This window comes from Sorex araneus, chromosome 11, assembly GCF_027595985.1.
Source record: "Sorex araneus isolate mSorAra2 chromosome 11, mSorAra2.pri, whole genome shotgun sequence".
In the NCBI taxonomy this organism is placed as follows: domain Eukaryota; kingdom Metazoa; phylum Chordata; class Mammalia; order Eulipotyphla; family Soricidae; genus Sorex; species Sorex araneus.
This window is the reverse complement of record NC_073312.1, coordinates 6302570-6318210: the sequence shown is the minus strand read 5'-3', so window position 1 is coordinate 6318210 and position 15641 is coordinate 6302570. Positions and strand designations below refer to the sequence as shown.

The 15641-nt window shown below is 53.8% G+C and overlaps 1 protein-coding gene across 3 annotated transcripts in view; it reads right to left on the bottom strand.

Annotated features, from left to right (window-relative positions):
* Positions 1–12373, bottom strand: part of ATE1 (arginyltransferase 1) — a 103835-nt gene extending 91462 nt beyond the window's left edge. For 2 of the 3 annotated variants that reach the window (XM_055119009.1, XM_055119008.1), the window contains exons 1-6: positions 11916–12071; positions 10190–10253; positions 5275–5337; positions 4189–4292; positions 2798–3052; positions 1212–1420 (exon numbers count right to left, since the gene is read on the bottom strand). In XM_055119009.1, the coding sequence (XP_054974984.1) occupies positions 1212–1420; positions 2798–3052; positions 4189–4292; positions 5275–5337; positions 10190–10253; positions 11916–12006 (786 nt within the window). In that variant the 5' untranslated portion in view covers positions 12007–12071. Of the gene's footprint in view, positions 1–1211; positions 1421–2797; positions 3053–4188; positions 4293–5274; positions 5338–10189; positions 10254–11915; positions 12072–12230 lie in introns of those variants that run through there. The other variant, XM_055119010.1, reaches the window with a different exon arrangement.
* Positions 12374–15641: the final 3268 nt, after the last annotated feature.

Here is a 15641-nt window from a genome sequence, read left to right as displayed (position 1 = left end):
CCCTGTGCATCACCAGGTGTGACCCAAAAAGCCAAAAAAATTTAAAAAAAAATCAACCCGTGAGGAAAATGTTTTGAAATTCTTTCTCTGATCAGTCCTTCCGGAGGCAGAAGACTGAACTCTAGCCTCAGCTTCTGCACTCAATGAAGCCAGTCTACTTCTATTATAAAATGCAGAATATTTCTGGCACTCGAGACATCAACACATATAAATGTGATCTAATTTCAGGTGTCCAAAACTCAACTTCAGCACATCAGCTCGGGAGACCCAGTGTGAACACAGTTCCTAGACACGAATGCTGTGCGTGGCTTAACCTTCAACTTCTGTATTCACAGAAAAGAAAACTCTCTTGTGCTGTTACTTGCTAACATAGCTGAGAATAATCTGCAACCGATTCTCTTTGTTCGAGTCCTCAGGGGCCGGAGGGAGAGAGTACAGCAGGCAAAGCACTCGCCTTGCAAGCAGCCAAGCCAGGTTCGATCCCTGGCACCCCTGAGGGTTGGTTCTCAAAGCCCTGCCAGGAGTGATCCCCGAGCGCAGAGCCAGGAGCACCACTGGCTGTGTCTCCCCCAAATAACCAATTAATCTTGAGGGCACCCTCTTGATCCAGTCAATTAATGAACTTTGTGCCCAAGTTTCCTCATCTGTAAAATGAGTTTAAAACAATAATGGCTCACACTGATTTTAAAATTACTTATTCACTGATCAATTCAACTTGCCAGGCAAAGCAGAAAATCAAATGTAACACAAAAAAAAGGCCTAACTGGACACTCAAAGGTGTCGGGCAAAGTAATTCTCTCCCAGTAGAGAGACGGGCGGGAGCGACAGTACAGAGGGCAGAGCGCCCGCCTTGCTCGAGGCTAACCCAGGCCTGATTCCCGGCATCCATCTGGTCCCGAGCACTGCCAGGAGTGATTTCTGAGTGGAGAGTCAAGTGGAACCCCTGAGCTTCTCCAGATGTGCCCCTCAAAAAAAAAAAAGTTTCGGGACAGAAACCCAATCATAAACAATTTTGAAACTGTGTATGTCATGGTGATTCAATAAAAAAGAAAAAAAACCGGGTTTCTCTCAAGGGCCACCTAGCAAACACTAAGGCCACTTCAAGCCAACTTACTTTAACTTCCCCATTTAAACAACATAGTATCTTGATCGGTGGAGCATGAAATACCAATAAACAAGGCACCCAACAAAGCACCAACGCAAGACAGTACCTCTAGTTTGTGTGCTGCGTCTGCAGGTAAAGGTTCAAAAATAAAATCTTCCAGTGATTTGGGCTGGTTGGATTTAGTCTTTGGCGGAAACGGAGCCGGCGGGTCGGGCCCCCCGGCCGGGTTCTGCTGCATGAGTTTTAACCTTTTCCTTTCCTTCCGGATTTCCTTTGCTTTTCGACACGGGGGCTTACTCAAATCCGCCCCTTTGCCTATGAAGAATTTCAAGTATTAGCTCGAGTCCAAGGCCCAAACATCCCACACCGTTCCAAAGTATTCCTGCATCTCCAGGGGCTGCTGGGAAATGTCTCGGGGCTCCCGCTGGGGAGCTGCGCCCACCCTGAACTCCCCCCTCCAAGGAACTGCCAAGAAAGCAAAGAACCACAAAACCCTTCAGGCAACTCTTTTTTTTTTTTTTTTTGGCCTTTTGGCTCACACCCAGCAATGCTCAGGGGTTACTCCTGGCTCTGCACTCAGGAATCACTCCTGGCGGTGCTTGGGGAACCATATGGGATGCTGGGAATCGAACCCGGGTCTGCTGCGTGCAAGGCAAACGCCCTACCCGCTGTACTACTGCTCCAGCCCTGTCCTATCTCTCTGCCCCAAAACCTAATTCTTTCATATGTGAAAATGCAAAGAAAAGCTTAATCCCGTAAAAGACAAACTTTGTATCAAACTTTGGAAAATGTTTAAGCTAACATCAAGGGATACTGGGAACATTGGTGGAGGAGAATGGGCACCAGTGGAGGGATGGGTAAACGATCACTATATGACTGAAATGCAAACACGGAAGTTCATAAGTTTGAAACTGTACCTCACGCTTATTCACTAATAAAAATTTTTTTAAATAAAAATAAATAAAATCATGACTAATAAATCTAATGATAAGATTGTGTTTACCCTATCTCACACAGAATAGCTAAAATGTAACTTACATGACTTAACACCAAAAATACAAAGGGTTAGCACCATCCTTTCCACTGACAAATACCTGATCCTCACACCTCTCGGACCCTGTGTCATAAGAATGCCTGTCTTTGGGGATAAGGCCAATATTTCAGCCTCTAAAATAGTCTCAGGCCCGGGAAGGTGGCTTACAGAGTTTGGAGCAGGGCTGGAGCGACAGTACACAGCACGGCAGGTGGGGGACCTAGATTTGATCCCCGGCACCTCAGCTGGTCCCCAGAGCACCACCAGGAGTGATTTCTGAGTGAGGAACCAGGAGTCAGTCCTGAGCATCACCAGGCGTGGCCCAAACACCAAAAGAATCAAACAAACTGTTTTTAAAAGGGTGGAGGTTACGTTTTACAGGCAGGATCCCAGTATTTCATACCCAGAACCACAGGACCCTCCGTAAGTAAGGGCTGGGGGGGGGGTCTCCAAAAACTGCCATATAGGGTGAAAAAAAAAAATGTTTAAGTTTCGAAAGAAAAGCTGTCCCTCTGAATCCTACTGCCACTAAGTTATCTAAGATAGGGCTCGCTTTCACGGAGTCCATTAGCAACGGCTGCCAGGACCCGAGGTCTACAACATCTCCGGCACGAGGAAACGCATCTGACGAGGCGTGAGCCGGGGCCGACACACCGCACCTGGCTTGGGCGCGGCGGGCACCTTGAGCAGGTGCGACGGCTCGCCGGAGGCCAGCTTCTCTCCCGCCTCTCCCGGCTGGAGCAGCTCCCGAGCTTCCTCGCGCCGGGCGCCCTTCCCCTCCCGCTGCGCCTCGCTCTCCACGCTCCTCCTGACGTCGTCACCGAGGGTCTTCAGGTCACACTGGATGTCGAGTTTATTTATCAAGGCAAAGTCGCCGGCCACGGCGTCGTCCCCCGCCGGCTCCATGGGCTCATCTAGGGGTCGAGAGAATCAAAGCCGATCCGCCCGGCCAGCTCGCGGCTAACATGCCACACGAGAAGCCGGCCCGAAGCCCTCTCTCCCTCCCTCCAGGGGGACCGAGCTGCCGCGGACACAGTGGCCCAAGCAGGGCCGGAGAGACAGCACAGTAGGGCTGCCCTACGCACAGCCGAGCCGGGTTCGGTCCCCGGCATACCACATGGTCCCCCGAGCAGCACCAGGTGTGATTCCTGAGCACAGAGCCAGGAGTCAGCCCTGAGCACCACCAGGTATGGCCCAAAGACAGACAGACAAATAGCAGTGGGTCACTGGGGCTGGGGAATAGCCCTAAAGGCTTAGTGGCCCTTCGCAGGCAGGGGCCCCACGTTCCAACCCCAGCTCTGTGCAGCGCCCCGGAACCAGCAGCAGTGACCACTCAACACTGCCAAGCCCCTCCCCGATTCAAGATGGATCTCACTGGGCTGGGGAGCTGCTCAGCACCAGGGCATCAGCTCTGCAGGGGTGAGGCATCGGGGTGGACTCCCCGGGACCCCTAACATTGACTGTGCGCTCCTGTATAGACTATATCTCAGGGGCTATTTCTTCTGAGAGAATATTTTTTGCTTTTCGGGTCACACCCAGCGATGCACAGGGGTCACTCCTGGCTCTGCGCTCAGGAATCACTCCTGGCGGTGCTCAGGGGACCCTATGGGATGCTGGGAATCGAACCTGGGTCGGCCGCGTGCAAGGCAAATGCCCTCCCCGCTGTGCTATGGCTCCAGGCCCTATCAAATAATTTCTGAGAAAAAAAAAGTTCAGTACATTCCAGGAAATCACAACATTTTAAAGGACGCTGCTTCTTACCAAGCTAGACCTTCTCTGGCAGAGATTCCAGAAATCTGTGATCCGGGACCGAGGGTGAGTCAGAGCAGTTCTTTGAGCAGCTGCGGAGTTGCTAAACCAGTACTGCCCGCAGCATGACCCGGCTGGTCACTGTGGTATTGCCCTGCTGTAGCTCTGGGATAATAACTACCCGTAACAGGGTGACCAACTACAGTACTAATGCCCCCATTCCCTCCCTTTCTGAAGGAAAGACTACAAATGAGAAGCCGGGAAAGATACAGCGATTAAAGGCCATTTACTCTCCTCTTACCCTCACAACTTCCTTTGCAAACGTCCCCTTTAGTCAGAAATCTTAACATTTTTTTCAAAACCTTCTTGTGGGATTTTGATGGGTGAAACTGCAAAGGTCGGCACCTAAGAAAGGAAAACAAACTGTTTAAAAAGCAAACTCATTCAGCCCCCAAAAAGCACAACGCAGAAAAGCCGTCTGCAGTCCTATGTCTATTAGAGCACTAATCATAAGAGCCAGAATCTGGAAACAACCCGAGCGCCCAAGAATAGAGTGAATAAGGAAGCCATGGTACATCTACACAATGGAATACTACGCAGCCATTAGGAAATATGAAGTCATAAAACTTGCTTATAAGTGGATGAACATGGAGAGAATCATGCTGAGTGGAAGGAGCTAGAGGGAGAGGCAGACACAGAAAGACTGCACTCACTTGTGGGATTACCAAGAAAACACAGTATGAGAGTAACAGCCGAAGACAGTATGAACAAGGGCCAGGAGGACTGGTTCATGGTAGGAAATTCGCCATAAATTGTGGGTGAAAGCAGTTAGGAAAGGGACCACTATGACGATGACCATTGGAAATGATGGCCCTGGACAAGAACTGAGTGCCGAGAGGAGGTGACATGATATACGTGACACCCTCCCAGTAAGTTTGGCAAGTCACAGTGCCTAACAGGGAAGGGGGTGTGAAAGTAAGAGATTTCGGGGCTGGAGAGACAACACGGCGGGAAGGCACATTCCTTGCACGAGGCCAACCAGGGTTCAATCCCCGGCACTCCATACGGTCGCCGGGCCTGTCAGGAATGCACCCTGAGCACAGAGCCAGGAGAGAAGCCTGAGCACCTCCAGGGGAGCCCCCAAGACAAAGCTGGGGCAGTGATGTAAAACATTTCAGATGTGCAAAGTCTAAAAAAATTGATCAGCACAACATACAGTATTAGTTCCTGAAAGAAAAAAAAACAACCTTCCTGCCTTTCCTGACAAAGAATACCTACCCAGAATGGAAGTTAACATTTTTTTAAGAAGCAAGACTTCACTAAAAGAAAAATGACACACGAGCTTCCCATTCGATTAAATGACGTTTCTAGGAATCGGAACTCTTACCTTATTGTGTACTGGGGGCAACAGGTTAGATTCATGACAGGCTTGTACACATAGTTCCCGCTTCTAAAATTAAAAAGCAGTTGTCATTTTTACACAATCTTTGTATGTACCGAGATACTGAGGAACAAACTGCACAAAATTAATGGGGACCAAAAAAAAAAAAAATCAAACCAACTGTAGAGCGATAGCACACCGATTGGGCGTTCGCCTTTCACACGGCAGATCCGAGTTCGATTCCTCTGCCCCTCTCGGAGAGCCCGGCAAGCTACCGAGAGTATCGAGCCCACACGGCAGAGCCTGGCAAGCTCCCCGTGCGTATTGGATATGCCAAACACAGTAACAACAAGTCTCTCCATGAGAGACGTTACTGGTGCCCGCTCAAACAAATCGATGAGCAACGGGATGACAGTGACAGTAACTGTGTCTAGATAATTTTGCCACGTGTCACATCGTGTCCCCCCCAACCCGCCAACTTTCCTTTTCCACATCTTCCACCTGTGCTGCCAGGACAGCCCCTCCCCGGCCCCGCCTGCCACCAATCCCTCAAGCCACAAGGGCATCCCAGACAAGTGCCCACGACGCGGCAGGGCACCTATTCTCGGGCCCCCCTGCGCCAGCGTGGAGCGCCCCAGCAGGCTGATGCCTTCCACGCTTTCTGACGATCAGTCGCTGCCACAATTTTAGGGGCTAAATAGTCACCTCCCTCCCCCACACCCTCCACCAAACGCCACGTTCAAGTTCTAACCCCCAGCATGGCAGAATCGGGGCCTGAGCGCTTTACAGAGATGAGGCGGGCGGGGAAAGAGCACAGCAGGGAGGAAGGACGCCTGCCTCGCACACTGCTGACCTGCGTCTAATCCCCGGTTCCCACAAGGTCCCCCCGAGCCCCTCCAGGAGGGATTCCCAAGGAAGCCCTGAGAATCACGGGGTGCGGCCCAAAAGCCAAAACATAAAACAAAAACTGAGTCATTCAAATGAAACTGGTAAAAGGAGCCTTGATCCCATCTGACCTGACGTGTACCAGCAAAACGGAAAGGAACCTGGAGACACAGAGACAGGACCGGGCCGCCCACCAGCAGAGAGGGGCCCAGGCAGGGACACGAGGGGGCGCCACGGGGAGGCGCAGAGGAAACCGAGGCTGGCTGGGTGCTGGACGCCCAGCCCCCAAAACTACTCTGAACACGCTAATGGGTGGGTGCTGCTCGCCGGTCTTCCATGGGATTTTTTTTTTTTTTTGCTTTTTGGGTCACACCCGGCAATGCACAGGGCTTACTCCTGGCTCTGCACTCAGGAATTACTCCTGGCGGTGCTCAGGGGACCCTATGGGATGCCGGGATTGAACCCGGGTTGGGCACGTGCAAGGCAAACGCCCTCCCCGCTGTGCTGTCGCTCCGGCCCCTTCCATGGGATTTTGCGCTGGCCACAAGCTCAGTGTGGCCACCAGACATGGCCGCTCCCCTCACAATGCTCCCTCACCCTGCCACACACCGTGCCTCCTCTCACACGGCTCCAGCTGGGCCGCCACACACCGGCCGTCACCTCACTGCTCCCTGACCCACGAGACACGCGCCGTCACCTCACACGGCTCCCGAGACCCGCCAGACACGGGCCGTCACCTCTCACTCTGCTCCCACCAATCCCTCCCCTCGTCTGTCATCCACAACCCTCCTGGGAACATCCCTTGCTCCCTGCCCACCCCACAGCCTCCACCACCTCGCGTCTGACTGAACCCCACAACCAACTCTGGGCCCCGTCTCGCTCCCTCCGGCCTCCCCCCTCCCTCTCGACTAACGGGATGACCCTTCCTAAAGTCCCACGGCATCTGTGCCCCGTAAAGCCTGCAGGGGCTCCCCCCAGCCTCCAGGACTCAGGAGTGTCAACTCTGCGGCCTCCTCAGAACGGGGGTGAGCGGAGTCCCTCCCCTCCCAGAGAGAGACCCTGCGGCCGCCACACGCCACCTCCTCCCACACACAACAGCGCCCCCCGCCAGCCACAGCGACACAGGGGGCACCTCTGTGTTTCACTGCCAGCCCAGCAGCCGCTCGGCAGCTTCGCTGGGAAAGGGGCACGGACCCCGCAAGCTCAACGCGGGAGAGCCGTGACACGAGGCGAGTCAGTCGGCACCAGCCAAGCCAGGAAGCCCTCGGCGACCTTCGTCACAGCAGCGTGGGATAGGACAATGATCGCAAATGGACTCTACTGATCTATCTTCTGAAAATGCCATTTGCCACTTGGCTGCAATGAGCAAGCGTGAAGTGAAGTTGTTTGTGCCTGCGAAGGAGGCAGTCTCAGGGGCGGGGGGGAAATGGGACACTGGGGGAAGGAAAGGCACACTGGTGGTGGGACCAGTGTCGCAACAAGGAGCGCCTGAAACAACTGTATTATGAACAACTCCGTAAACCAGTGTTTGAATGACAAAAAAAAAAAAAAAAAAAGATTCCTTGGGGGCTGGAGTGATAGCATAGTGGGTAGGGCGTTTGCCTTGCACGTGGCCGACCCGGGTTCAAATCCCAGCATCCCATATGGTCCCCTGAGCACCGCCAGGAGTAATTCCTGAGTGCAGAGCCAGGAGTAACCCCTGTGCATCGCCAGGTGTGACCCAAAAACCAAAAAAAAAAAAAAAAAGATTCCAAAGTTCCAGGGATTGGCGTTGAGTGACAGTAGGGAGGGGAAGGCATTGCCTTGCATGCGACTGACCCGGGTTCAACCCACAACATCCTGTGGGGTCCCCAAGCACCTCTAGGAGCAATTCCCAAGCGCAGAGCCAGGAGTAACCCCTCTGAGCATTGCCAGGTGAAACCCAAAAAGAGAAAAAAAAAAGTTCCAGGGCTTAAGGTATGTGCCGGGCACGAGGCCTATCCTAACTCCACCCCCGTATCCAAACAATCAAATGTTCCTTATCAATCATGGCATGAAAGCCCCTCCCCTCCTCAGGGAAAAAGCAAGCTGGGAAATTTCATCTGCTCAACCCCAGGCTGAATTCTAGTCTGTCAGGAAGTACTGGTAAGAGGGCTCAGTCGTGCTTATATTTACGTAAGGAATTCAGTGTTTCAATCCAGCCATGTAAAAATAACTACAAAGGGGCTGCTAGGACAGCGGATACTAGCACTTGCCTTGCACATGGCCAACCAGGGCTCAATCGCCAGAAGCCCTGAGCACAGCTGGGTGTGGCCCCAGACCACAAAAACAACCAACCAGAAAGGAAAAAAAAAAAAAAACCACAAAGAAACAAAAAAAATAAAACTCCTAGCAAAAAAGTCTTAGTCAGAAAAGGCAAGGTGTGCACCTCAATTCTTTCTTCTCAAAAGAGGGAAGCTATTCTGGAGAAAAGCATAAAATCTCTTCAAGACAAGGTAACAGACCATCAAGAATTTTATAAAGTATTTCAATACTACTAGAGGTATGTTAAAAAAAGAATCCTCTCTGTGAACACATTTTTTTTTTTTTTTTTTTTGCTTTTTGGGTCACACCCAGCGATGCTTAGGGGTTACTCCTGGCTTTGCACTCAGGAATTACTCCTGGCGGTGCTTGGAGGACCATATGGGATGCCGGGGATTGAACCCGGGTTGGCCGAGTGCAAGGCAAACGCCTTACCCGCTGTGCTATCGCTCCGGCCCCTGAACACATATTTTTCACAAGTGCTCTGACATGGGCCAGAAAGACAGGACAGCAGGGAAGGCGCTTGCTTTGCCCGTGGCTGACCCGAGTCCTGGGGCCACAATACAGTCCCCCAAGGACCACCAGGAGACCAACCTCAGCAAAGAGCCAGAAAAGAATAAGCCTGAGCATTGCCACGTTTGCCCCCAACAACAACAACAATTACATATATATACTTTTCTTAAAGTTTTGTGTTATATCTGGAGCGACTGGAGCGATAGCACAGCGGGTAGGGCGTTTGCCTTGCGTGCAGCCAACCCGGGTTCAATTCCTCCGTCCCTCTTGGAGAGCCCGGCAAACTACTGAGAGTATCCCACCCACACGGCAGAGCCTGGCAAGCTACCCATGGTATATTCGATATGCCAAAAACAGTAACAAGTCTCACAATGAAGACATTACTGGTGCCCGCTCGAGCAAATCGATGAGCAACGGGATGACAGTGTGACAGCTATATCTAAAATTTGCTTACGCTGTTTTGTGGCAGAGAAAGGAGCAAGTGTCTTATTCGAGACTGCGGGAATAAGTGCCAGAGCATTGTCCACTCCCAGCTCTGCAGGCTGAGATGCCAAAGGCAAAGACGGCAGATGCCGTGTCTGGCGAAGACTGCCTTCCTATTCGGAGAGGGGGCACCCTGGTCTTTCCTATAAGGACACTAATCCCCATTCATGAGGGTCTCCACCCTTAGGACCTAAACATCCAAAGGTCCCTTCTTCCAAATACTGTGTGAGGATTTATCACCTGAACTTGGGAGACACAAAAAAGTCCCATCCACTGCAGAGGACAAGGAGAATTCATGAGACAAGACATGCAAAATGATACTAACTCGTAAAGCTAAATAAACGCTCAGTGTATGAGATACGCTGTGATGTGGCGTTCACATCTGTCTATAGATGAAGATTCCTAATAAACATCTTTCATAAAGGAACAAAAGCACCACCCCCATGTTGGGTTTTTTGTTGCTGTGGTTTTTGTTTGTTTGTTTGTTTGTTTGTTTGTTTGTTTTTATTGCTTCTCGGGTCATACCCAGCAATGCGCAGGAATTACTCCTGGCGGTGCTGGGGGACCATGTGGGATGCTGGGAATCGAACCCAGGTTGGCCGTGTGCAAGGCAAACGCCCTACCCGCTGTGCTACTGCTCCAGCCCAGGGGTTTTATTTTTAAATGACTCTAGCAAAAGGAAAACATGTTAAAACGAAGCTTTTCAATTACAAGCGGCAGCTGAGTAACTGTGAAGTATCTCTGTACTGGGGAGTTTTACCTTCTCCATCCTCGGTCGATCAGATCCTGATAATCCTGAACGGTCAGGGAATGTGCCCACATCCCTGGGGAAACAAAGGTAGATTCATTAGACAAAGCTGAAGCTTTACATTTTCTAATTTAAAGTTTGGATTTCTCTCTCTCTTTTTATTTATTTATTTTTTTTTTTTTGCTTTTTTGGGTCACACCTGGCCATGCACAGGGGTTACTCCTGGCTCTGCACTCGGGAATTACCCCTGGCGGTGCTCAGGGGACTATATGGGATGCTGGGAATCAAACCCGGGTCAGCCATGTACAAGGCAAACGCCCTGCCCACTGTGCTATTGCTCCAGCTCCTGGGTTTCTCTTTTTAATATGAGAATTTAGGTTGGGATACTGTTGTGTGCACGGCACTCACTTTGTGTGAAGCTTGGGTTCAATGTCCAGCACTCCTTATGAACCCTGAGCCTGGTACAGCCTCAGGTGTAGCCCATTAAAAAAAAAAAGAAGGGGCTGGAACGATAGCACAGCGTGTAGGGCATTTGCCTTGCATGCGGTCGATCCGGGTTCGATTCCCAGCATCCCATATGGTCCCCGAGCACAGCCAGGAGTAATTCCTGAGTGCATGAGCCAGGAGTAACCCCTGTGCATCGCCAGGTGTGACCCAAAAAGAAAAAAATAAAACAAGAAAAAAAAAAAAAGAGATGGGGCTGGAGCAATAGCACAGGGGTAGGGGGTTTGCCTTGCACGCGGGGAGCTGAGTTCGATTCCCAGCATCCCATATGGTGCCCCAAGCACCACCAGGAGTAACTGCTGAGTGTAACGCCAGGAGTATAACTCCTGTGCATCGCCAGGTGTGACCCAAAAAGCGAAAAAAAGAAATTCAGAGCTACCCCTGTGGCGAAACCCTGGAGAGCTCTGCATTCTCCTCCCGAACTTTACGCAGAGAACCGCTACTAAATTTTCTCTTCCTGAAACGAGCGGGAAAGAAACACTGTAACAGCCGATTACAAAGTTACATGTAACTTATTCATTAAGTGCCTTTAAGAACCAAATGCAGAAAACCTGGAGAAGCTCCAGAACTCCCAACCCTAAGCTTCCCCGAGGGCTGGGACCTCTGACACCGTCATTCTGTGCCTCGCCCCGCCCTCTAGCACCGTTCCCGCGACCACCTAGCGCCGCGGCGCCCCCTGCGCCCCCAGGAGCACCGCGCGCACCCTTGCAGCCCGGGCGTATCGGGACTCACGTCATTCCCCTCCCGGGGGGCACTGACGGGGAATAACTGAACGGGGTCGGGGGGTGCACAGGCCGGGGACACCCCCTTTTCCGCGGCGCGGGGGTCCACCTTTAAAGGACGAGTGTGCACCCTGGCCGCCGCAGGAAACCCATCCCGTTTCCTTTTACGAGCAAACCGCCCGGGGAGACGCGAACCCCCCGGGGGGCCGGGCGGTCCCCCCCAATCCCACCCCAGGCTGTCAGAAGGCCGGGGGGAGGGGAGGGGGGAGGGCGGCGCGGTGCAGGGGCCGGGCCGGGGGGACCCGCCCGCCGCCCCCCGCCCCCCGCCAGCCCGGGCCCCGGGGCGCCCCTTCCCCGGGCCCGCTGCCCAAGGTGACCCCGGCTCCCGGGGCTCGGGCACGGCGCGGGGCGCGGGGGCGCGGGTCCCCCCGGCCGCGGCCCCGCCGGGGTCCGTCCGTCCGTCCGTCCTGGGGGGTGCCGGGGCGCGGCGGCCGCCCGACCCCCCCGCTCACCGTGGGAGCGACTGCCCGACTCGTTCTTGCAGTAGCCGCAGCGGTAGGCGTCCTCGCCCTCGAAATACTCCACGATGCTGGGCGAGGCCATCGCGCCGGGCCCGGGCTGGACGCGCCGCCGCGACCCCGCCGCGCCGCGGCCCCCGCCGGCGCCTCCACCCCACAATGCCCCGCGCGGGCGCCCGCGGGCCGGGCCGGCCGGGAGCGGCGGGCGCTGACGCCGGCCGCGCCATCTTGGCTGCGGGCAGCCGCCCGGCCGGCCCCCGCGGCGGCCCGGGGCGGCCCGCGGGCACGCGCGGCCGCGGGGACACTCACCGCAGGACGCCTTGCCGGCCGCCGCGCCGCAGTAGCCGCAGTGGTAGCCGGCGCGCAGGCCCTTGTACTCCACCACCGAGGCCATGGCCGCCGCCCGGCTGCACGCGGCCGGCCCCGCCTCTCGGGCCGCGGCGGGGCGCGCGCGGGGGGGGGGGTGGGGGAGGGGCGGGCCGCTGCCCGGCGGGGAAACTGAGGCCCCTTGCCGGGAGAGTTCGCACGGCCCGCACTAGTTCGCTGTGGTTGGCGCGGCCGGACGCTCGCGCTGCCTCCGGGCTGCATCCCCCGCCCTGGAAGCGCTTTTTCCCTGTAGGGCCCGAGCCAGGGATTTTCCTGCGTGTTCCCTCCCTCGCACCCCCTAGGCTCCCTGGAGCCCCGCCAGCACTGAGCCCTAAGCCCAGAGCTGCCCCGAACGCCAGCAGGTGTGGCCCAAAAAAAGAAAATGAATTTTAAACCGTGCAGACCAACTAATGATTTCCCTAGGCTGCTTGCAGCCCGGGCCTGAGCCTCTGGGGTCACTGTGTTAGTGGGGGCGGCGCTAGCTCCTGACGGCCCCTGGGCTCTGCAGGCCTGACTGACCAGTGCGCTAGGGCTGCCCTGGCCAGTGGTGGTGGTGGTGGCCACCAGGGCTACACCTGGTGATTGGCGGGGAGGAGGGGCACGCAGGCAGGCACTCAGAGCACTGTCTCACGGAAGAGGCGCAGTACAGAAGCCAAGTTTTTTATTGGGGCAGTGGATAGCGCAGCCGGTAAGGCTCTCGCAGGCCGCTGACCTGGGTTCTATGCCCAACACCGTCTTGGAGACATCCTAGGAGTGGGCCCTGAGCACGGTGTTAGGAGTAAGCCTTGAGCAAAGCCTGGTGTGATGCCCTCCACCCCAAAAAGGTTCCCTTCTCCTAAAATTTGGTAGCATTATAAACTTGGTAGCACTGTCGTCCCTGTGTTCATAGGTCTGCTCGAGGAGGCACCAGTAACTTCTCCACTGAGACTTGCTGTTACTGTTTTGGGAATATCGAATATGCCACGCGTAGCTTGCCAGGCTCTGCCGTGCGGGTGGGATACTCTCAGTAGCTTGCCGGGCTCTCCGAAAGGGACTGAGGAATCGAACCCAGGTCAGCCACACGCAGGGCAAACACCCGCTGTGCTATAGCTCCAGTTCACTACCATAAACATAGTAACTCAATAAAATTTTTACTTAAAAAGGAATTTTTTAAAATGCTTCTTGTGCCTTTTATATTTCCTAGACAACACTAAAGCTGATTATCTTTTTAAAGTACCTAAAAATGTAAAAGCTGGGTGGGGGGCAGAGTGATAGCACAGTGGGTAGGGTGCTTGCCTTGCACACAGCAGACCCAGGTTTGAGCCCATGCATCCCACGCAGCTCCCCCACCCCCCCAGCACCGCCTGGAGTGATTCCTGAGTGCAGAGCCAGGAGTGGCCCCTGAGCATCACTGGGTGTGCCTCCAAAGCCAAAAATAATCATAATAATAATAATAATGAAAATTTTAAATATAAGATCATGGAACTTGAAGAAGCTAGTAAGCTTACAAGGTCCCCAGGGTGGATTTCTGCCTGGGTCAGGTGACAAGGTTGCTGAGCAGCCGAGTGGTCTGTCTGATGCAACCAGGCTTGAGTGGTTTTGAAACTCAGAAGTGCTCATATGAGAAATGCTCTTAAGTGCAGGAAGTTCTCAGGGGCACGGCCTTTGGAGCCTCCACCCCTTACTCATCTCTCAGTGCTCTGTTTAAGACGAGCTTCATCAGCTCTGTTCATCACGGGGACGGGGCTCTGGCAGGCCACTCACCTGGCCTGGGTTTGACCCACACACAAGGAGCGGGGAGTCACTCCCATTTTGCTCGCTATAGTAAACCTACCTAGTCTTTCCCCAGACCATCTGTCACTTTAACCAAAAGGACAGACGTGTGGAATGGCCACAGTAGAATCCCAGGAGCTTTTTGGCCTTTCCGGCCCTTTCCAGCTTCTCCTCTGTGTCTTTAGGGCCTCAGCCATAGCCAGAACAGTCCGAGACTGACCTTCCACCACAATGAGAAGGGCCAAAGTCTTAGGAACATGCATTGACTCAGTCCTCACAGTACCTGCACGAAGGAGTAAAGTGCAGAGAGGTTCAGCAACTTGCCCCGGATCACAGAGCCTGGAAGAGACTGTAACCGGGAGGAAAGGTGATGAACAGGCCAGGGAGAGAGCACAGCGGAGAAGGCACTTGCCTTGCATGCAGCCAACTCAGCTTTGATCCCCAGCATCCCATACGGTCCTCCGAGCACCACCAGGAGTAATTCCTGGGTGCAGAGACAGACATAACAGCCCTAAGTATTGCCAGGTGTGCACCCGTCCCCCAAAAAGGAAAGTGGTAAAGAATAAAATTAAAGAGTTCATACTGGAGTTAAACGAAAATATTGAAAAGACGGAAAACAGCCCTTACTCTTCAGAGGAGCAGGATATGAATTCCACCCCATCTGTTTTAGAAAACATGCAAGTGTGGGAAACCCCGTTTCTATCCCCAGAGCCTTGGTACAACAGGTAGGGCACTTGTCTTGCGCGTGGCTGACCCAGGATTGGTCCCTGGCGTCCCCCAAGCATGTAAGTAGGAAGGGAGGGAAGGGAAATGCTTAAAGAGCTGAAAATTAAAAAAAAAAAAAAAAAAAGTAGAGTTCTGTACCAAGCAAAATTAAACCTCAGGGGCCAGAGAGCTAGTACAGGGGTTAAGACCCATGTTGTTGTGTGTGGGAAACCCCGTTTCTCTCCCCAGGACTGCAAGTGTCCCCCTGAGTACCACCAAGCACAGACCCAGAAGCCCGAAAACTGCGGGGTGTGGCCCTAGGGGCCCCCTACACACATGCCCAGGCTTGGCCGGGGGGACCCAGGTAACTCCCAAGTTAACATAAAAAGGGGCAGAGAAAGAGTGGAGGTAAAATTTTACATTTTTGAAAATAACTGCTCCTGAGGCTGGAGAGGCGGGACGGTGGGTAAGGTGGGACGGTGGGTAAGGTGGGACGGTGGGTAAGGTGGGACGGTGGGTAAGGTGGGACGGTGGGTAAGGTGCGGGGTGTGCACACAGCCAGCCCGGCACCCGGTACCTCCCCCAGCACCGCCAGAAGTGACCCCTGAGCACAGAGCCAGAAGTAAGCCCTGAGCATGGCCGGGCATGGCTCCAAAACAAAGCAGTAATATCTGACAGATGGTCCAAATGATAATCACAAGTTTTATAGAGTCTAGTTTGCAGATGAGGGAAATGAAAGGCAGCAACAATAGTTGGGTTGGGAGAGAGGAACCGGGAATACTCAATCTGCTTGCATCACCTGTGAAGGGGATCATGCTATTTGAAAGAGAACCTGGATTAGGGGCTGGAGTGATAGCACAGGGGGGAGGGCGCTTGACTTGCACGCAGCTGACCCAG